Source organism: Sciurus carolinensis, chromosome 8 (genome assembly GCF_902686445.1).
Source record: "Sciurus carolinensis chromosome 8, mSciCar1.2, whole genome shotgun sequence".
In the NCBI taxonomy this organism is placed as follows: Eukaryota; Metazoa; Chordata; class Mammalia; order Rodentia; family Sciuridae; genus Sciurus; species Sciurus carolinensis.
In genome coordinates, this window is record NC_062220.1 from 108643400 (window position 1) to 108667331 (window position 23932).

The 23932-nt window shown below is 40.2% G+C and overlaps 1 protein-coding gene across 5 annotated transcripts in view; it reads right to left on the reverse strand.

Annotated features, from left to right (window-relative positions):
- Positions 1 to 23932, reverse strand: part of Cobl (cordon-bleu WH2 repeat protein) — a 271478-nt gene that overhangs the window by 120717 nt on the left and 126829 nt on the right. For all 5 annotated transcript variants that reach the window (XM_047560611.1, XM_047560608.1, XM_047560612.1 and 2 more), the window contains one exon: positions 4650 to 4823. In XM_047560611.1, the coding sequence (XP_047416567.1) occupies positions 4650 to 4823 (174 nt within the window). The remainder of the gene's footprint in view (positions 1 to 4649; positions 4824 to 23932) is intronic.

The following is a 23932-nucleotide window of genomic DNA, read 5'->3' on the forward strand; positions in this document are numbered from 1 at the left end:
ACATGAGGTACCTCATTGATCTTACCCTAGGTCACGTTTCGAGTGACAGCAGAGTTGGGATTTACACGCAGGGAAGCACAGCCAGGGCCACATCTTACCACCACAGTAGGCACCTGTTGATGCTGCTTATTGTTCTCAAGTACAGAGGAGGAGAGACTCAAGGGCTGGAAAATGAGTACAGGATGCCCACCAGGCATACGTCTGCAGGCCTGCTCATTTTCTTAATATAGGTCCATATAATCCTAGAGTAGTGCACATGGGAAAACCATGAGCAAACAGGAAGAAAGCAAACTGTCCCTAGGGATAGGTCACTGAAGACTGGGTGCACAGGGAGCACTGACCAAGTGCAGATGCAGCATGCAGGAATCCCAGCAGTTGTGCAGGGCCACCCTCTGGGAGGGAATCACTGCAGCTCAAGGCAAGTTGGGGGAAGGACAATGTGGGTCCTAGGAAATGAGATGAAGGAAAATCCTGCCCAAAACAGACAATGCCTTTGTCCCCCCAGAGGAATATTCCTTTGGTCCCGGAGAGAAGTAAGAGCTATTTGCATGTTTAAACATATAACTTAATGCCTCAGCTTCCTCTGTGGTAAACTGGATACTCATCCCTGGGTTTCCTCAGGGAATTGGTCCTAAGCTCCTCAAGGACACCAAAATCTGCAAATGTTCAAGTCCCTCGTACAAAGTGGTAGTGGTGTGGTATGCACATATAATCTAACCACATTCTCAGTATACTTTTCAGTTATCTCCATATCCCTCATAATGCCTAAAATATTGTGAGTGCTATGTAAAGGGTTGTATCTTTTAAGAAATAATGACAAGAAAAAAAAAATCTGTACATGTTCAGTACCGATGCAATGTTTGCCCCAATTATTTTTGACTGAGGTTGGTTCAATCTGCAGATGTGAAACCTGCAATGCATGCAACAAACCATATAAAATTATTATTCTGCAGCATATATTCATCCAGGTAACATTCCTGCTGCAGACTTTCTTCATAGCTATACATTTGATTAGTTAAAATTCTGGGTAGGCAGCTAATGGAAGTAGCATTCGGCAGAGCGGTGATTCTCAAAATGGGTTGGCTGGAGCAGCAGCTGAAGTGAATCACCTGCAAACTTGCTTAAGTAAAAATTCTACCAGACCAGCCAAATGAGAACACTGTGGGTGGGGCTGGGAACCATGTTTTATGGTCCTGGTGTCCACCTGCTCAAGTTAGAGAAATACTAACCTAGTATATGGTGTGTAGACAATGTGTCATTTCTATCTGAGAGGCAGATAGGGGGTAGAGCAATGGAGCTCTGAAAAGAGAAGAATATTGCTTTCCTGAAAGAGAACGTGGCCCTCTACCCATCAACCTACCCACCATCTTCTTAACTGCTCCTCAAACAGGCTTGTACATGGGCACCAACATTAACCTCCCAGATTCTCATACATCTGGGGAAATCTCTTCAGAACACACTTTTAGGAATAACAAATAATAATGATCAAATTATGAGCACATAATCATGTAACCATTACTGATAAGATGATTACATTTTTTTAAAGTTTCTGATGAATTAGAAAATGACTAAAATTATTCCACCTTTAAGGCCTAAATAAGTAAATACTGAATTTTTCTTTCAAGTTGATAAGAAAAAAAAAGTATTTTCAATATGAAAACCCAAGCATTCTCATTTTCTTATAAACTAGTCATGTCCTTGAAAATAAACCTTTTATTCAGGATATTGGTGTTGGTAACAGTTGCATAAAAATAAGGTTTTCCAAACAAACATCTTATCTTTATATGGAAGGAAGTTCATGAAGAAGGAATTGACGTTTTTTCCCCAACAACAACAACAACAATACATTTTTGGGTTCCTTTCCCAGAAATTAGTAAATAACGAAATACCTTTCAATAAAAAAAAAAAAAGCATGTTCATAGCAAATACTTAAATCTAATCCATATGCCACTCACATACTTAAAAAAAGAGATGGTTTCCATGAGCCAATTTCTCCACTCATTCTGTGCCAAATGAAACAGATTTCAGTAAAAAGCTTTTACTGCCTCAGAGGGAACTCTGTTCAATCTACAGGGCACCAAAATACTATTTATTTTTCATTCAGAATTCCCAACTCTCTACTTACTGTACATTTTCCCACTCAAGCAGGCTTTATCCACTGTAAGTGCAGTAAAGACAGAAAAATACAACATTATCTTCAGATGGAACAAATTTTTAAAATGCTGATGCAGTTCAATATCTTCATACTAACACATTAAGAAAGTATAATTTTCATTGAAAAAAAACCTTATATAATATTAATCCTGGAATTCATATTTTTCACTACTAAAGAAGTTTCTGTCCCAACCCAAAGCAAAAAGACATCCCCAGGGGTATGTAATTGAAAACAGCTAATGTTGTTGATATGGTCTGTGTGTTATGAAAAAGTTCGGAATCTAAACCAAGCAAATTAAAGAGATGCACTGTGGACAATCACAGGAAATAGCTTCACATTGTTTGCATCATTTAATAAGGCAAGTGTACAACAGAATGATGTACCATTTCGGAACAAAATTTCTTTTGATCAAAACATAGCTACAATATGATGGAGAACTCAAAATAAATGAGCAGCATTTGAAAATGTCTGAGATATGAAAATAAAAATACTTTCTCGTAAACTGTATTGCATTACAGGCTTTTGAGATGGATTTCTAAGGACATGAATAAAAAGGTCTGTATATGGGAATAGGTAGTCTCTGAGACATGAGGTTTGGAACAGTCCTGGAGAAACAGAGAAAGATGACCAGAGGTTTGGATTTCAAAGCAAGATGGAGATAGATGGATACACATCCAGACAGATAAAGGTATCAAGCAAGATGTCAAAACTCTGCCACTGAGATCTACTGCTGCAAATTCTAACCAAGTCTTAAATTTGAGAAGTAGAGACTTAGTTTCTAGTATATTTTAAGGAAATGCCAGTTTGTAAGTAAGCAAAAAAGGGTCCAAATCTAAAGATTAGCCATGCTGTGATGCTCTTGTGCATTATGATGCAGCAGGCAGGAGTCAGAAAATAAAATCCATAAAGAGAATGAGTGAATTTTTGGTGTGCCTCATGTGATGATGTGCAAGGCATGCTGTCTGCCCATGAAGTAGGGATTCAGGCCATCAGAAACATGTTGTGCTAACAAAGAACAAGGCGTCTTTATCTCACATCTTGACTGCCTTGGGAAATTCTGCTTCTCAAGAGTCAAAAGCACAAGCCCATCCTGCTTGTCCCTGGAAGTGGGTTCTACCACACTTCACCCAAATGAGGACAGGTTGAGAAAAATAAAAACTTTATGTCTTTTTACAGTGCCACATTCTAAGCTGGGAAAAAAAAAGTTGCAGTTGTACTCCCTTAACTGTGGAAGAACACATTTCAAGAGAAAAATAAAAATTTTATGTCTTTTTACAGTGCCACATTCTAAGCTGGGAAAAAAAGAAGTTGCAGTTGCCCTCCCTTAACTGTGGGGGGACTCATTTCAAGACCCTGAGAAGATGCCTGGAACCTCAGACAGAACCAACCCCCATATACATTATGTGTTTTCCTATGATAAAATTTCTCTTTACTTTAAGGAAGGGTTTTACAGCTTCTCTATGACATATCCTAATTGCTAGCATTGCTGCCCTTGCACTCTGGGGTAATTATAAAGTAACAAGAGGGTTACTTGAAGACAGCACTGCACAATAGTGATAGTCAATCCTGATACCACTACTAAGAGACTAACGGGCAGGTAGCATATACAGTGTGAATACAAGAATACCCTGGACAAAGGGATGAATCGCGTCCTGGGCAGGACAGAGGATAACCACACGAGACTGCTACACTACTCCAAAGACCATGCAATTTAAAATTTATAAATTGCTTCTGGAATTTTCCATTTAATATTTATGGATGTGGTTGACCACAGGTAACTGAAACTGTGGAAAGTAAAACCACGGTTTGACTGTACTGTCAAAGAATGCTCTACCCCTGGAGAGGGAGGGTTGATAGTTCAAATAGTATGTCCAGGCATCAGCAAGAAGCTGAAGGAAAGAGGTCTGAGTAAAGAGTCCTTGGAAGGAACTCAGCTGCACAGACAAGGCTCTTCCTCATCAGCACCTAGTGACCCAATCACCTGCAAAGGCATTGAATTGCTCTGAAGATAAACATCAAAAAGTAGACTTCTTAAATATCAGGTCTCACAAAATTAATTTCATATGACACTGAATGCAACTTGATATGCAAAAACATCCTCAGCTTCCTGAGAACCTAAACTATTTGGGATATCACTACTGAATTATATATTATCTCTTTTACAAGCTTCAGATTCCTTAATGCATCTTTACCTGTGCATGTTTCTCACTGAACAGTCACACTAATGCCCCCAAAATTTCAGAGTTAAAATAAAATACATGTTAACCAACAAGCATAGATCTTGAATTACTTAGGGCCCCAAAATAGTTTCCTGCCTTCAATAACTGAAGGAGAGTGGTATCTCACCTTTATGTCTAAATAAAGCTCAAATGTTTGCCCCGAACACTCTGCTTGCTAAAGCCACAAATAGGAAGTGTTTCCAGAGAGTTGCTAGAGAGTCAACTGGGTCATTGTAGAGGCTCTGATCATGAGAGCCACCCACTCCGTGCCCTACCTTTTCCGATGCCTTGTCTTGAACTGGTGGCCCAGCACCTGGAGGAGGAGGGGCTCTGCGCTTCTTCATCTCTGACTTCACAGACACCCCAGAGATGTTGCCCAGGGAGAGGGATGGACCCAGCGTGAGGGAACGTGAATGCACTGATGGGGAGTTGGGTGTTGTTAAGCAGCCCTGTTGGGGAGAGATAAACAAAATCTCATCAATGAGTTGACCCTTCTGGACAAACGCCCAAACCTGAAAACAAAGCAACAAACCATTCACTCAAAAGTCTAATAGCATCCATATCTACTAACAGGCGTGAATGACTGGAGAAAAATCTGTATTTTCACTTTCCTTGGAAAGTTATAGAGGATATTACCTTAAAGACTTACACTGTAAGGTTTATTTTCTTACCCATGAAGAAAATGGTAAACTTTTTAAACCTTTGAGAACATTTTGCAGCTCGAATCATTTTAATATTCCCATTCAACTGTAGGTATGAATTAGCTTCCATAAAACTTTAACCTGTCATCATATGGGGTCTTGGACACCAAAGAGAAGGAGGAGCAGATTGAAATGTAGGTCTTAATGCAATGGTCTTTACCATCTTGAGAAATCTTTTACCTTCTGGTAGTTTATTCTAACTTTCCAAAGTTATGAATGGTATGAGTTAATGGATATCCTTTAAAGACTCTTTCTGACCATCAGAAAAAGGATTTAATAACAGAGAGCTAATTAAATGAAATAACTACAACCCAACCCACAAACTCAATGTTCTCAAGGAGCAATTTTCACCCCAGAGGAGCAGGCTAAAGCACACAAAACATTTTCTTCAATCCTTTTTCTTCCTAGGGTCTGCCAGATAGAAAAATAGATGTGACTGTGCAGAAAGATCAGCTAGAGAACTAGCACTCTAGGGCCATGCCTAGTCTTGGTATTCCTACTCATGCACATTTACAGATCACTTCATTATAGCATTTGTAACCTTGAACATAGTTCATACCGAGTCAATGCAAAAAGGTGGTAAGCTACAGATCCTGGAGGGGTCAAACTGTCCAGGTTTGATTTCTGGTTTTGACATTTATAAGTCACATGACCTTGGGCAATTTTTTTTTTTTTTTATTTCTCTCTGTCTCAGTTTATCTCCTTTAAAATTGGGGTAAATAGTTTCTATATTACAAGATTATTATTGTAAAGTAAATGGGTTACTACATGTAAAAGGCCTTGAGAGAGTTCTTGGGACAATGTAAGCACCCAATATGTATTAACTACTCTGATTATTATAAAATGGCCTATTCATATATTTCTCCCCATTAAAACATGAACTCCATGAAGACAGTGATTACTGCTCATTTTTACCCACTGAAGCCATACTCTGAGTTTCTAATGGTGGAGCCTGAAAGACTCTTGAATTCACATGTGTGAGAATGAATGCATGGTGCCTGAGCTTTGGAATAACTCTGGCTTCACATTTTACATAATAAACTTGCAGGTAAGATTTCATTTGAACAACTAGATGTTCATATTTCAAATGAATATACAAAGGACAGCTACTGTAGTAAGCAACAGCCTTGTATTACTTGTGCTTAGATACAAATTCTACTATCATTTAGTTTCCTGAGAAAATTTTTGAGACTCAGAATTTTTTGAGCTTAACCATGAAAGCCAAAAGACAAGGCACTCCAGGAAGGTTACTTTTTGAGTCAGTTCATGCTTCCTTTATGAGATACTGAATGTCAAAGACATCCAGTGGCTTTAGTCATCACGTGTAGATTCCTAAAGGAAACAGCTAAGGGATGGTAGAGAAATTAGCCTGATACCCAGAAAATTTGTCAATGCCTATTTTGGCTTCCAAGGGAAAAAGTAAACCAATCCCCCTAGTTCCTCAGTTCTGCAGCCATCACACTCATCACTAAACAAATGAGACAATGCAAAACGAGCTCCACTGAATGTTTTTCTCTGCCTTAAATCTACCTCCATAGCAACCAGGAGGACTCAAGGAGACAGAACCTAATGATGCAGGGCCAGATGACCAAATGAAGTACATGAAGCAAACCAGAGAAGGGGTAGGTGCTCAACCAAGCACTGGAGCTGTGAAGGTAATTCACTGGATAGCTAATTCACTTAAAAACCCCCAAATTCAGGGAGAGTGCAAACCCCAGCTTTTCTCATTAGCAGTCACGTAGCATTTAGCCAGACGCATAGACACTGGGCTCTCCCGTGTTGCTCAATTTTCTTATCAGTCTGCTAACAGTGATTGTGTACACGCAAACACACACACACAGACACACACACCTAACTCATAGGACATGCACGTGTACACACATTTATATTTGGGAGGTTGATTAAAGCTATGACACTCAACGGAGAACCACACACCTTTACCATTTGGCATCCTAGAAACACCCCGCTCAGGACAATGCATTTCACAATTCTCTATCTAATTGCTTCTCTTCTCCACCCTGTCTAGACATGGAACTTCCAGTTTCCCTTGTCCTCAGTTCTCACCACAACTATGCGTGCTTGACTGATCACTCAACACTGCAGTGAATTTACCTCTGTCCTTTAAATGCCCTAAGCTTTTCATAGTTTTCTTACAGACTACTCCCTTAAAAGCGTTTTACAGGGGCACTTACTTAATTTTGATTTTGAGTTTTAATTTTACAGTCCTTTTGCCCTCATAAGCATACTCCAATAGTATCAATTCCTAAAGTAAGGAAAGAGTACAGATTTTATAGTAGATGAAACCATCATCTTTAAAATGAGGCAAATTTCCATTTACTTCAAAGATATTGCAAGCATTAAATGAGGGAATTTAGTCAAAACATCCTGCACATTTCTATAATATCAGAGGTATCCAACACATGTCATTTCCTTCACTTCTGATAAATATTTTTGATAAGAATGACCTCAGGTCACACTGAGATGAACTTGAACGTCAAACAGAAGCCAGAAGTACATTCAACCCCAGTACAAGTTCTGCCTTCAGTTCTCTCCAGGTAATGAGCATCTCATAATCTACAATCTGTGTCTCTGTAACTTAACTGAATTTTACACAAAAATGTGATTTTATCCCAAATATGCTCTAACTAGTCAAAAAACAACTCTTTCCTCCCCACACTCCTAAGGAGGTGGAGTTCAGGGTCTAGCAGACCTTGACCACCAAACTCTCTCCTTAAATCTGCTACTCTATACTGCTTCAAATCAACCTTCCACTCATGGGCAGCCAGGAATACTTGTGGTTTAACTCCTATCTTTCTTCCTTTCCTACTGCTGGACCTTGTGCATGGAATTTAGAAAATAATCCAAGAATAATGGGTGAGGAAAACATCATTAAATATTGGATGTCCTTGAAAATACTGAGTCATATCAACACTGAATAAAATGGAAAACCAAGAATTTATTCCATACAGTCTGGAGGCAACACAGATTGGCCTTTATCCTTTCACTCCACTTCCTTGGTTGGCTCCTGCTGCAAAGTTCTATGAGGGATGGAGCACCATTTGCCTGCAAAAGGGATTTGGTTTCCTGTTCCTTGTCCAAACTAGTCAGCATCTTTTTTTCCTTGAAATATCAACTCCTCTTCTGTAAGGAAGTGAGTCATGCCTTCTTCCAAAGGTTGGCACCACAATTCAGTGTTTAATTATTACAATCTTATCAGATATTTTCGGGAGATGCAAGTACAGCCAGATAAATAATTAAGAAAAAAATGATGGATAACAGAGAAAAGGAAAAAAGCGCATACAACATTGTTTCAGGGTTTGTGGGACATTGGTTTGTGGGATATAAACTTCCACCTGAGGAAGTTGTTGTCAGGGGAAGGGAAAGTCCAATGAGATGTCACCTGCCAGAGACAAAGAAGAACTCTGTACCCAGCAGGGTGTGGTGGCATATGCCGATAAACCTAGCAATTCAACAGGATGAGGCAGAAGGATTGCAAGTTCAAGGTCAGCCTCGGAAATTTAGTGACACCCTCAGTAACTTATCAAGGCATGTCTCAAAATAAAAATTAAAAGGACTAGGGATGTAGTTCAGTGGTAATATACCCCTAAGTTAAATCACCAGTAGCAAAACAGAACTCTGTAGCCACATCACATTACCATGGAGGATAGCTGATTAATTCATTACCTTTTGCATAAAACATCAATGATCTTATTCTATTATACACACATCTAGGGAGGAGGGGGGAAGAAAACTAGTAATTTTAGGATCTGAGTATCAGTTCAAAATGAGAATATCTTCATCTACAAAGTTGGTTTTGCCACAGGTCCTGATTTTAAATAAAATATATATGTGTATATATAATTGATTGCCAAGTACATTGGCATGGGCCTTTAATGCCAGCTATTTAAGAGACTGTGGAAGAAGGATCACAAGCTCAAGGCCAGCCTCAGCAACTTAGTCAGACCCTTTCTTAAAATAAGAAAATAAAAAGGGCTGGAAACGTGGCTTAGTGTCCCAGAGTTCAATCCCCAGTACCCACTAACACACACACACACACACACACACACACACACACACACACAATTGCTTTGAAATGTACACACTGTGTCATCAAGTTGTATTTTCCTTTTATTTGATTTTCATTGCAACCCTGGCTTACTATACTGCTGGCAAGGTCAAAAAGCCCTCTCCAGACATTGCAGTCAATACCTGGAGCTTCTCTGGGGGAAGCAAGCAAAACACACACATGCAACAATAACAACAGCAACAACAACAAAAACCATGGGTTTACAAAGCAAATCTGATCCTCCTGGAAGAACCCTGAGTTCCCAAAATGCTGGTGGATTAGACTCAGTTTGCTCTCCACAATCAGTCACTGCCTCTAAACCCATTCAGAGCACCATATAGGCAGAAGACTCTGCAGAGCCAGCACTGGGCAGCAGGGGCATTGCTATGACAGCCTGAATGCCTAATGGAACCTGCTGACATAATTCCGGTAGCACTGAGTGTCCCCGGATTAACTTTGAGATTTACTGGATTAATTTTGAGGTATGGCACAGACCAGGTTCTCTTCCTCACTCATTTACTTATAATAGGTCAGAGACCAGTGGACAGGGAGCTATGCCAAGGGTAAACATTACTGCTTTCAAGTGAGCATGTATTGCCAGGTTCTAGCTCCCTTAGTTTCAGCTCTTCACATGCATGTGTGCACAGCTGCTTGGCTTGTAAATACTTCACACAGCATTAGGATGGCATTGGTTCATCCATGTTGGTAACAAGGAACTAAGTGAACACTGACAGCACATGCCTCTAGGGATGCATGCTTAGATGCTGTACTTAAAGGTTTTCTGTTTAACATAAGGTCACTATAAAGTTATAAGGATGACAACCATTTTACTTCCAATTCTCAAAACTATCTCTTCTGGCAAATATGATTATAACTTGTGAGAACAAATTAATCAAATCTATCAAAAGTTGGAGCAGATCTTTTGATATGGCTATTGAGGAACTCAGAAATGGATTTTTGTTTAAAGCTAAAGGAAAATATTTTGGTTTCAATAAATATACTCTGAAAGAGCTGTCCATAATCCCATCAGTATAAACTCTTCTGTAAATGAAAATGTTGAGTTTTCTCTAAACATTTATTTATATGCAATGTAAATATTCTTCTATATTAGATAACATTAGAGTTTTCTCTAAACATTTATTGTATTTCTTGACAAAAAATAAACATTATCATTAACTATAATCACCCTATCATGTGATCAAACACCAGATATTATTCCTCCTAATTGTAACTTGGTACCCATTGACTAACTTTTTCCCACTCTCCCCAGCCTCTGGTAACTACTATTCTACTCTCTACCTCTATGAGATTGAGTTTTTTAAAGATTTCATATATGAGTGAGATCATGCAGTATTTGCCTTTTTATACCATATAACATATTGTTATTTATTTTTGTCAATGAAGAGAAAACTTGAGATCCCAGGGGGCTGACAGCCTGATAATGGACTGATGTTCATAGTTTCAATTATGAGAAATAACTGAGGCCCCAGAGGATTGACAGAGCAACTCAGGCTGGCTCAGCTCCCGAGTGATGGCATAAAACTAGAACTATGCTCCCTGTCCCTCTCCTTGCACCATGCTGCCCTCTTTTGAAAGGTTTTGGTATTTCTTTTAATGCTCTATCAAAAGTATGAATGTTCCTGAAAACACTAGAAATAGAACTGTCACATGACTCAGCGATCCCACTCTTGGGTACAGTTCCAAAGGAAAGGACATCAGCATCTTGAAAAGACACCTGCACTTCCAAATTCACAACAGCACTATTCACAGGAACCAAAATATGGCTCAACCCAAGCATCCACTGCTTCATGAATAAAGAAAATGTAGCCTACTGCTCTTCAACACAGTAGGGTGACTACCGTTCACAACAACCTACTAAATAACATATAAGGAACTACAAGAGAAGAGTTTAAAGGTTCCAAACAAAAATAAATATTTTATAAACACAAAAGGAGATGGAAATGCTGATTACTTGATTTGGGCATTACACATTGTACACATGTACTGATCACACCATACCCCAAAATACGTGTGGTTATTATGCATCAATTAAAAAGAAAAACGTATTTTTAAAAAAATAAGAACACACACACATATACTGAAATATTATTCAGCCATAAAAAGAATAAAATTCTATCATTTGAGATAACATGGTGGAATGGAGGTCATTAAATGAAATAAGCCAGGTGCAGAATGGCAAATACTATATGATCTCACTTATATGTGGAATATACAAAGTCAATCTCATAGATGTGGAGAGTAGAATGGTGGTTACCAGAAGCTGAGGAGGTTATCTGATTGCATAGTAGGGTAACTATAGTTAACAATAATGTATTGTATATTTCAAAACGGCTAGAAGAAAGAACTTTAAATGTTTTACCACAAAGAAATGCCGAGAGTTTGAAGTGATGGATAGGTTAATTACCCTGTTTTGATCATTAGGCAAAACATATGTATCAAAATATCACAATGTGCCCCAAGAGTTTGTACTAGTATGTATCAATTAAACATTTAACTTAAAAAAAAAAAAAGAAGAAAAGCCAAATGGGAAAGATTTCATTTGGAACCTGTTATCCACATTATCTTTTCCTTGGATTGGTTCTGGAGGAACCAAGGGCAGGACCACATGACAGCATCCAGGTGAGGCAGGATGGATACCCATATTTTGGCCTCACTCCCTGGGATAACTAGGCAGAATGACCAGAATATGCTGGTCTGATCTGATCATTTCACAAAGCATATGTCTATCAAAATACACATAGGTCTATCGAAGCTCCTGGCATTTTCTGGTGAGAACAGAGAGAATCTAGCTTCATGTATATGGTTGCCAGCACAGTGCTAGCTCGGGCAATGTTCCCTTCTAAGAAGTGCTTTCTGTCTTCTGTCTCTGCCTGCATTTGCTTATCCCTCAGTGCAGCCTTCAGGACAGACACACCCAGAGATGGAGCTCTCAGCCAAACCACATAAGGTTGCTGGCACCCTGGAAATCTTGCATCAGTTCAGGGTAAATGACACACTGAGAGGCATGAAGCACGCCAACTGCAGTTGATCTAGTCAGCATGGACAGGCAGGGTATAGGAACTCGAACCTCACTTGTTGTGTGAGATGAGTGGGATAGGATCATTCCCTTTTGCCCAAGCACCTACTTTGTGGAAAACTGGAGGGTGGCATATTAAGTCTTTAGAGAAAGGGAAGCTGCAGAAGCTACTTGGTCTGAGTACATATTTTAGTCATAAAATACCATATCATATAAATTCTCAGAGGGTGATAGGCATCAGAAGAATTTTAGCTCATTTCTCTACTGGCAGGATCTTTCCTTAAACTGAGCAAACAAAGAATAACCAAACAGTGTTTGATTTTCTCTTAAGAAAACTCAAAGAAGAGATTGAAGCTAAGCTATAATACAATATTTAAAGCTTATGAAGTAGGGCCATCTGAAAAGCAAGAATTAATGTTTGGAATGCTTGCTTAATAGTGATGATTTTAGAAAGACAGAAGTTTCTGAAAAACTTGTGAATTAAAAGGAAATGAGCCTCTGCGTTCTTCACAGACATGTAACGTGATATTTGTCCCGAAATAGGCCATGATCCTGCTTGAGAGTTGCTATGGTTTGAATATTAGGTATCTCTCAAAAGCTCATGTGTGAGATAATGCAAGAAGGTTTAGAGGTGAAATGCTTGAGTTATAAGAGCCTTGACCCAATCAGTACATTAATTCCATTAGGGATTAAGTGGGTGGTTAACTGTAGGCAGGTAGTGTGTGGCTGGAGGAGGTGGGTCATTGGGGACATGCCTTTGGGGTTATATTTTGTCTCCCCAAGGAGAGCACTCCCCCCCCGCCACTCCTTCCTGGTGCAATGTCCTGAGCCACTTTCCTCTGCCACACTCTTGCTTTGATATTCTGTCACACTCGGAGCCTCAAGGATTGAAGTCGACAATCTATCAACTAAGACCTTTGAGACCATGAGCCTCAAAATAAACTTTTCTCCTCTAATTGTAATTTTTCTTGTCAGGTTTTTTGGTCACAGCAGTGAAAAAAGCTGATTAAAACAAGAATAATGGCCACAGGCAAAAGAGAACATAACGTGGGCCAAAGAGAGCATGCTAGCAGTCTCAGAGAGCGTGCCATGATTCCCAGGTCACAAGTGTACTACCCCAAAGAGGATGCCAATAGGTCCATGGGAAATATGTAATGGGCCACAGAGAACATACCACGGGCCATGGAGAGTGTACCACAAGTCACAGAAAATGTTCCACAGGTCATATGGAGTGTGCCATCACCCAGAGAGAGCACACCATAAGGTACATAGAGTGTCCCACAGCCCAGAGAGTGTACTTGTGGTCTCATGTGGACAATAGTATAGGGAAATGAGATAAAGTCAAGAGGGCCTGGCATGAGAGAGCAGACACCATTCATGGTGTAAAAGCTAACAGGGGATACAGAGGATAAATAACAGGAGGAGGATATTAAAATGGAAGGGCAGGATTGCTGAGTGGGGTGACGGAGGATGGGAGAGCAGTTACGGAGATCAGGAGTCTCTGATGCCCTCACAGCTGTGGCATGCCCGGTTCCTGGGAATGTTTCTGTGCAAGGGCACAGGATCACAGGATGCCTAGCTACTGTAGCAATGCTCTGCATGAGGAGGCTCCGTGCAAGAGCCCTATCAGTTCTAACCTTGATCTCAGGCACACAGCTCCCAGGAGGAAAAGAATTCTTAAGCTAGACAACCACAATGTTTCACCAGCTCCCCTTCTCCAGTTCCTGCCTGCCTTATAGTAACTTTTAACAATGAACTTTCTTGAGAGCTACACAAAACTCCTCACATTGCACTTTGCAACTGTGGATTGTGACTATGGAAAAGCTACATAGGATGTCCTAGTTTCTGTAACTTTCCTGAATACAAAGAATAATGCTTACATAGTCTTTAACCTGACAATGAGATATAAATAAATAAAGATTGCTGGTGTAATTCTTTTGACCTGTATCTCCATCAGAAAGCAGGCTCCACCTGATCCCCCCTTAATCTTCAAGATGTGTCTGTGAATCTTTATTTTCCAATCCTCCTTCACCCGTCACCAGACCCGAGAGTTTGATCATGCTGGACGCAACCCAGGATTACAGGAAGTTATAGGAAGTTAGGTCACAATATGCAATGTCATTAAGGGTAGCAATAGAAGAGTGAAGAAGACAAGGGGACCCGCTGCCTGTGGTTCAAGGGAGGCAGCAGCAGGGAGCTATGAGAATATGTGGGCAGGATAAACACCTAAATCTGCATCTGTGTGTGTGTCTGTGTGTGTGTGTGTGTGTGTGTGTGTGTGTGAGAGAGAGAGAGAGAGAGAGAGAGAGAGAGAGAGAGAGAGAGAAGACTTATGGTTAGATGAAAGATTTCAGATGAGGCAGACTCAAGGTACGATATTGGGGGGGAAAATTCCAAATTAAATAAATAAAATATCAAGCACTAAAGAAGCAGCAAAGGTTTTTCCCTTTTAAAAGTACATATAGGGCTGGGGATATAGCTCAGTTGGTAGAGTGCTTGCCTTGCAAGTACAAGGCCCTGGGTTCAAATCCCCAGCACCACCAAAAAAAAAAAAAAAAAAAAAAGTACATGTAAATTTTCCTGTAATTTATTGGTGATGTTTTGAATATTGATTTATAAGTTTACTCTTCTATGACTCATCAAGAGTGAGATTTCACATGTAGTCTCTTGGAAGATAAATGTATTTCTTCAAAGAAAAGTAAGCATCTTTTACTAAATGGTTTATGAGCACTTTATCAATACTGTGAACTAGAGTAGAAAAGACAATGAGAAACTGGTTGTGAGTTGTACTACCGGCAGGTATGAGGGCTGCCTGAAAAGATTACCTCCACATTGGAAGAAACCTGATTGTTTCTATTACTTATATCAAATCCAGAAGGCTTCTCTGTAATTCCAGGCAACTAAGTCATTAGATGGAAGAAATAAGAAGGTCAGATATCTTTGCTGGCATACTTTATGTTCAAATATGCTTAAGAAGCAAGAAAAGTAGTTATGTGGTTCAACATTCTATCTTTTTGGTTGAGGGGACCTCTCCAAAGCATGATTCAAAACATGCCTATAATCCCAGTGACTCAGTAGGCTGAGGCAGGAGAATCACAAGTTCAAAGTCAGCTTCGGCAATTTAGCAAGACCCTGTCTCAAAATTTAAAAAATGAAAAAAGAAAAGCTGGGGATGTGTCTCAGTGGTTAAGTACCTAGGTTCAATCCCTGGTACCAAAAAAACAAAAACAAATCCCTCTCCCAGCACCCCCCCCCCCCGCCATCTGATAAGGCATTTAGCAATCATCACCAACTGCACACATTATGCTGCAGAAAAGGGCAAGACGTGACCATAAAATTTATTCTCCAAAATGGGATTCTTTCCCAAGTGATCTTTTTAAAAACGCCAAATTGGAAAGAACACAGGGACAACAGCATTGTTGAGACTGTTTCTGACAAATAGAGAAGTGTGGGCTTCCCACATAGGGGAAGGATACGAACTGACATCAGGCAAGTACAAAGAAAACAAGGACTTTCCTAATTAGGGAGGAAATTCAAGCTCCAGGCTCAGGAAATAGCAGTATATTCATATAGAGGCATATATCTACCCACATTAAACCATGTGACCCTCATAACAACTTTGTGATGTAGACAATAATATGATCCCCATTTCACAGCTAAGGTAACTGAGGCACAGGGAGTCGGTGACTTGCCCAAGGGCATGCACCAGGAAGTGGTAGGGTCACACAGTCTGGCTCCGGAACAGAGATTCTCAAACTCCCTAGGAGCTTTTAAAGATAGAAACACTCAGGATGCACTTGGATCCAACTACATCAGAAACTCTGGGGTACAATCAGGCGTTATTTATTTTCTTCCTTTTTAAAATGATGGTAGCAACCAATGTGTAACATAAAAATTTCCCATTTTAACTATTTGAAGGCACAGGATTCTGTGGCATTAAGACCATTTCCACTACTGCCCTGCGGTCACCACTACCTTGTTCCAGAACTTCTTCACCATCCCCTAAAAAAACCCTGTGATCACTAAGCTGCCATTTCTCATCCCCTTCCTCCCCTACTCATGACAACCACCGATTTGCTTTCTGACTCTATGGATTTGCTTATTTTAGATACATTAAATGAATGAAATCAAACAATGTGTGGTCTTTGGTAACTGGCTTCTTTTACGTAGCATGTTTTCAGGATTCACCCATATTATACCATCTCAGTACTTCACTCATTATGTATCATATTTTTTATTCATGTACTAATGGGCACTTGGGTTATTTTCATCTTCTGGCTACTGTGAACAGAGTTGCTATGAACATTGGTGTACATGTTTTTGCTTTAACACTTCTGTGTATATACCTAGGAGTAGAATTGGGGGTCATATGGAGGAACTGCCAAAATATTTTTCACAACATTAACACCATTTTACATTCCCATCCATAATGTACAGTTTCTCTGTATCCTCACATTTATTTTTTATTTTAAAAAAAGTCAATGACATCTTTAGCAGGTATGAAGCAGTATCTCACAGTGGTTTTGATGTGCATTCCCTGGTTATTCATAAGATTGAGCATCTAAGGAACTGAGCAGACACTTCACAGAAGAAGATATACAAATGATCAACTGATATATGAAAAAAATATTCAACATCTCTAGTAATAAGAGAAATGCAAATCAAAACTACCTTAAGATTTCATCTCATCCCAATTAGAATGACTTTTATCAAGAATATAAGCAACAATAGGTGTTAGCAAGGATGTGGGGGGAAAAGTACACTCATACATTGTCGGCGGGATTGCAAATTGGTGCAGCCACTCTGGAAAGCAGTTTGGAGATTCCTTAGAAAACTTGGAATGGACCCACCATTTGACCCAGCTATCCCACTCCTTGGCCTATACCCAAAGGACTTAAATTCAGCATACTACAGTGATGCAGCCACATCAATGTTTAAAGCAGTTCAATTCACAATAGCTAGATTATGGAACCAACTGAGATGCCCTTCAACAGATGAATGGATAAAGAAACTGTGATATACATACACAATGAAATATTAGTCATTAAGAAGAATAAAATTATGCCATCTGCAGGTAAATGGATGGAGTTAGAGAATATCACGCTAAGTGAAATAAACCCATTCCAAAAAACCAAAGGCCAAATGTTTTCTCAGATAAGTGGATGATGATACATAATGGGGGGAGGGGGGGAGGGAAGAATGGAGGAACGCTGGAGTGTGTAGAGGGAAATGAGGGATGGGGAGAGGGCAGGGGGAAGGAAAGATAATGGAATGAGACAAACATCATTACCCTATGTACATATATGATGACACAAATGGTGTGACCCTACTTCGTGTCCAACCAGAGAAATAAAAAGTTGTACCCCATTTGTTACAATGGATCAGAAAAAAAAAGAAAGAAAAAAGGAAAAAAAGAACAAAGAAAGAAATTGAGCATCTTTTCATGTACATGCTGCCCATGAGGCATTCACTTTTGAAAGTCAAGGTTGAGAACCACTGCTCAGTCTTCACCCTCAACCAATCACACACCACATTGCCCAGATTGAAGATGGCTGGCTCATTTTTCATTCTCTCTTGTGGGATAGCGCCTTAGCACATCAACAACCATCATTGTCCTCTACCCCCATGATTTCACCTACATACGTTTCACCTACAAAATACCAACTAATATTCAGGATATTCAAATCCAACTTTCTCTCTTCCCCTCAGAAAAGTATTTTTTTTTATCAGAAAGTGAATGCTATAACTTATCCAGGAAAAATTGTGAAGAAATTTCATGTGCTTTAAGTAAATCATTCACAAACTTGGATACTTGGATTAACAGATTAGCGCTAACCTCACCCCTGACTTCACCTTGGGGATTTCTCATCACCTTGATTAGGAATGGTTGCAAAGCGCACACCACTGATCCACAGCAGGGGCCATTGGGCATAAAGATCTCAAGGTCATTCACAAAGTTTACCTCTAAAGCACTTTTCTTTAAAACAGTTTTCTTTAGCCCCCCCTGGTAATCTCTCTTGTTCCCCGACCTGATCTTGAGGGCTCAAATTCTGTGTTCTTCTGACATGCACCCCAATATTCTCCCATTAAGAAATATAAAGAGGGAACCCAGGAAGGTGACAGCAGTGGAGCTTCAAGTGTCAGAGCACAGGAGGTGGCAAGAGCCCAGAGCTCCAGGGAAGCACAGCAAATTAGAAAAAAGGCCCTGGTAAAAAAAAGGACAGATGTCCTCCTCTGTCCTCCGGCAGGACAATGCTGGGGGGAGACCAAGGCAGATCAATGGAACTCCATTTAGTCTTTCCAGTGCTGTGTGAACAAGGTAAGAGCAGACAGGAGGAAAAGTTGAACAGTCCCAGGAAAACCAAACACTCACATAAATTATCAAATATAATTGCTATACTCCATCAGGAATTGGCAAGCAGATATATCTGTTGATATGCTGTAATCTAAGAAGAGGAGCCAAGTTCACATCTTTCTTGCATGGGTAATGGGGAACCACAGGGAGCCTAGTCAGGACACCGGCAGGATGAGTACCTTCCAGGCCTGGAGTCCTGCAGAGCACTGACGGCAGAAGGTACTGCACAACTAAACAGACTTGAGCAGTTGGAGGCCACGGGGGCCATCTTAATGGGCAGGCTTCCCTTTGTATAGACCAGACCTTGGCTAGAGGACAAGAAATAGCAAGTTCTCTGTCAATGACCCACAGCCATCACTCAAGCCCTGCTTAGTCTTGGGTCACCATAAGGTCTCCTTAGGTACAGTATGGGTCACTGTAGAACAGCTTGGGTGCATGGGGAGGCAACAGAAGGAAAAGTCTCTTCTTTTGCCTTGTTATGTCTTTCTCTTAGAACTGAAGCTGCACTTTTGACTCCCTCAGAATCAGATTCTAGTTTGGAGTATAAGGGGAAACTCCACTAGCTTTTAAGCAAAAGTATAGATGCTTTGCAATGCCTCCCACCTGCCAAGTCAGGGGAAGCCCCTGAGCTGCCCACTGGAGTCCCCATCTTCCTCCATCCTCTCTCTACACGGCTGGTTCCAATGCCTCCACCCAGGCTCTGTCCACATATCTGAGGTTTTGTTTTGGTCTCTCTTCAGTCTGACCAACATAAATGCCCTCTGGCTTGCCACAATTCATCCCCAAATTTCCTGGTCTTCCTGGTCTGCAAATCCTGCCAACTGGACATGGTTATCCCTCTTTCACTATACCTCTGATTTTTCTGGCTTCACCTGTCCAAGATCCATTTGTTCAAATAACCCTTCAGAAACTAAGACCAGCTGTTCAAATCCACCCCATGAAGCATCAGTGATTCCTGTTGATCTGTATTAAACAATGTCTCCAACCCTCTATTCATTTACTATGTTTGTGTTTGTGTGTGTGTGTGTGTGTGTGTGTGTGAATATGTATATATGCTAACACATAACTTGCCTCGTCCACAAAAGAATCTCTTAATACTTGATTCCATAATTCAAATTTTAATACAAAATCCTCAGCTACTTGTTTTAGTATTATTTATTGTACCAAGTCCCTGAGAAAAACCTCACATTCACATAACACCATGCCTGAGGAGTGTTTATCTTCCCTTAAGCAGCTCCTAGGGATGGGCCACATTGTTCTACCTCCTAGCCTGATTTTTCTCTATTTTCTATGAGACAATGTAAAACAAAACTGCCTGCCACTTCTCAAGAATAAAGTTATGTCTTGACTATTGCCAGAGAGGCTGCATATTCCAGCATTCTGAATACCACAGAGGTGGGTCATTTCTCCTGAAAGGACAGTAACAGAAGCTATGCAGGTGGCTTCCTGACCTGTGGTCACACACAGGTTTGTCTGGCTCCCAGCCTTCTCCCAAATCATACTCTTTCAAGTGCCATGTGTTCATGTACCTGTCATCACAGCACAAGCAAAACACCTTTCCCACGTTGGCTATAGAGTGATTTTTTAAACTGGCTGGTACACTTGTTGAAATGAGCAAATAAACTGATATTTCATGTAACTTCTAAAGTGGTGTATTAGCTATTTCTAAGATTTGAGTCACTAGCCACTATGTTATTTCCCTCTTTTTCTCAGAATGTTTAGGATACGAATATGCTTACTTTAATACTTCTCCATTTTCTTTACTTCCATTACAAACCCTAGTAGGGTGGTGTTTTCTTGGGAGAGGCTTTTATGCATGTGTGTGCATGTACACACACACACACATATTCATGCAAATACAGAACACCAAGTCTTATGGCTCCACAGGAAAGTCTTATGGGTCTTTCAGAAACCACAGGCACTGAAGCGAGAAAGGAGGGAGGAGGAGATCCCAGTCCTGCTAACCAGCAGAATGACAGGCATGCACCTTGGTCTATGTCACCAGATAAGTGGCTTGTGTACCTGAGAAATGCCCTCAGGAGAAGTTGCTAAGTGACATAACCCAGCCTTCTGGTCAACCATGAACAGCTGAAATGCTTAGTATCTACTGCTCTGGCTCAGCAGGCCTATAACCTAGGCATCTTTCTACATTTCTGGTAAAGAATGTGGTGGGATGTAGCCCTTAGAAAAGAAAGGGAAATAACAAGACATGTCTGTTTTGTTTATCCCATACCCATCTCCATCTTCATTCAGTATTCCAGGAAATACCCCTGAAATACAGGGGTGCCACAGATTATTACAAGTATTTAAAAATGATCACATTATTCTTCTTTGATTGGAGGACTTTGATTGTCCTCCACACAAATGTTAATATGTGTAATAAAGTTTTGCTGCAGAAACAACAGGAGTTAGGTGATTCTCCAACCCTCCAGAGAAAACAGAAATTCTAACTGGCTTTCTTTCAACAAGTATGATGAGATAAGGGTGACAAAATCAGTTGGTCACTCTGAGAAGATGATTATGGTTGGCTTCATGATCCAGATGGAGACCATCTATGGCTACTCAGGGTTAGACAGAGATAATAAGCTCAGCAACTCTGAAAGTGAAGCTTCCATTTCTGGCCAAGGGATAATGGCTTTTTGAGGAGAGTGCTCTAATTTTCCCAGCACATGATTATAGGGTTTTAAAGTTGAGATGTTGGTTTCTGGCATGAGCCCATGTGTAAGTTCGTCTCAGATGCTCAGTGATTCTTTTTTGTAGGGAAGAACCCATTCCTCAGGGAAGAGAGTCACCTGTTCCCCAGCCAGAATCAACATTTGCAAAGTCTCCCCAGGTTGATCCAACCACTAATCACCTCAGGCAACATAGAATGAGCATAGTAAAAATCCTGTGTTTACATTAAGCACACAAAAGTAATGCAGATCTCTCAGATGCTGATCTCTCAGGCAACTATAATCATCAGTTGTTTTCCATAAAATACCACAAGATCTGGTCTCACCTTAGCAGCTAGACACATACAAACTTTCCCTAAAGCACTCACTGATTGATGTTGAAGTCCTCTGGCACTGCATTACAGAAAGACAAAAATCTATATAAATTTTGCAAGTCAACTGCTGTCCCACCTAGTTCTGTGTCACCCACAAACTGTGGCCCATAAGTATGTTGAGTTCCTGAGTCCTGGAATGCACATGGACATTTCTCCTCCTGACCTGGAGGAAGTCTGTCACCTACTGGTATCAGTCCTACCTTTCTAAGGGTCTCCACAAGTAACTGATGTGGCTAAAAAAGTAGAAAAAGGTGGGGAAATATACATTCTGATTTTAAAAAAAATGACTTAAATCTTGTTAGCAGTTCAGCATATGTCCTTCATGATATTGTGAGAGTCACAAAAACATAGAAAGAAAGCATAGACATTTAGGGTAAATTATAGCTGACCTGCACCCAAGTCCAGCAAGTCCTGTAATTTCTCACTCAAGAAGCTATCAAGCTCTAAGACAAATGGAAAAAAAAATAATAATAATCATATCATCAAAATTAAAGGGGAGATATCTCAATTTCCTTGACTGGGACAGGACTCTGAATCATTTCTTCAAAAGAAGAAAGGGATGTGTGGGCCTGGCTTAGGCAGGGCGAAAAGACTCACACTGGGAGCTAGTGGACATGCCAGGTCATCCCACCACCTGCTCACCAATGGCTGGTACCTTCCATGGCCTGCTACCAATGATCTGATGTGCCTTAATAGCCACCTCTGACTCATGTATCATGTGTTCTCAGGACAAAATAAATTCTTATTCAGAAAGTCATAATTTTTAATGTCTATACTCTGCAACTATTCCATAAAGATTAACACAATATTAGAGGAAACTACTGATCTAACACTGTAAGGTTGAAAAGCAACACCCTGGAAGGCTGCCTAGGCACAAGACCAATAAACAGACATGGCAAGTGCTCCTGAGGTAGCTGTTAATTTTTCTGATTTAAGTGAGAGTTTAAGAAGAAGGGCCCATTTTAACTAGAAGTGAAACAAAAATCAATTATTCTGTAAAAACAGGAAAGTCCTTGTATCTGGAGCTTGTTCAACAAGTACCCTGACTTCTACCTCTCAGATAACCAAGGTGTTTAAGTAGTTGAGTAAGTGCCATGGTTGACTTTGTCCCAACCCCACTGGTCTTAGGAACCACCCTGGCTGCCCCATCACTTCTGTTTGCAGGCCTGACTGTATTTTTATGGAAACATTCTCACCCAGCATCTCTCCCTAGCACATTTGCCACATCAGAAATGCTAAAAAAAAAAATCAATCAATAAGCTGCCAATTAATATTTTCAACGATTCTCAAGTATTCCTTTGTTTTCGTGAAATCCATTGTTTCGCGCTTTCTCATAGGACTCTGTGACTTCCTATAGCCCTGCTTTCTGTTGCTAAGGAAGAGTCGGCTAAGGCCAAAAATAATTGCGAGATTAAAAGCAATTTCATATAAAAGTAAACTGACAGTACTAACAGACTGGAAACAGTGTCTTTTTTCCTCCTTTTGACATATGATTTATGTGGTGGATTCAGTGCCCTTTTAAGAGGCACTGAGGTTAAGGATGGTTCTGAGGATATTTCCGTTTCTTGTGCCTGGGAATAACTAGAATAAAGTAAAAATAAGAAGGGATCATCCAGGTTCTAAGCCTAAAGCAAATGAAAACATGATTTTTCCCTATATTTACCTGAATAAATAATAATTCATTACTGAGATGCTGCCTACAAATATGTGTTCCTTAAATAACACTGCTGAAGATGTTTTGGCTGCTGCTGTTTTCTGCTAACAGCATGCTCCATTACTTAAAACCTCATAGACAAGCTTATATTCTCCTACAGAGCAAGTAAGACTGCTATTAGCCACTTCACTCAAACTGTTTCTTCAGATCCTCTTCTTTCTTGTCTCAGGAAAATGAGGTGAAGAACAGTACATGCAGACATGGCAAGGAGGCTGCAGGGTCTTTTACCCATGTAAGGGTAACATCAGTTCCGCTAGCTGTACATCCAGTGTATTGTCCCTTTCTTTGATCCCAGTATTAGTGTTGTCACATGGTGGATAATCAAATACCCTAATCACCCAGGCTCCCTTGCAGCTCTCTGTAGCCATATTATCCCCAATAAAACATGGATAGACGAAATACATGCGTAACTTCTAAACTGGTCAATGCAAACTTCATAGGACATGGACAAGGCCTTCTGTGGTCAATTCCAAATGGCAGAGACAGATGACCGTAGTCATTTTGAAACCGTATTTGTTGCAAAAAAGGTTAGTGCCTCCATTCCTGGTGACTGCTGAGTAGTATGAAAGGAATCCAGAGCCTCTGAATTTTGGGAATTCACTTGTTAGAAGCTTACCCTCCCCTTATTAATAAGATGGC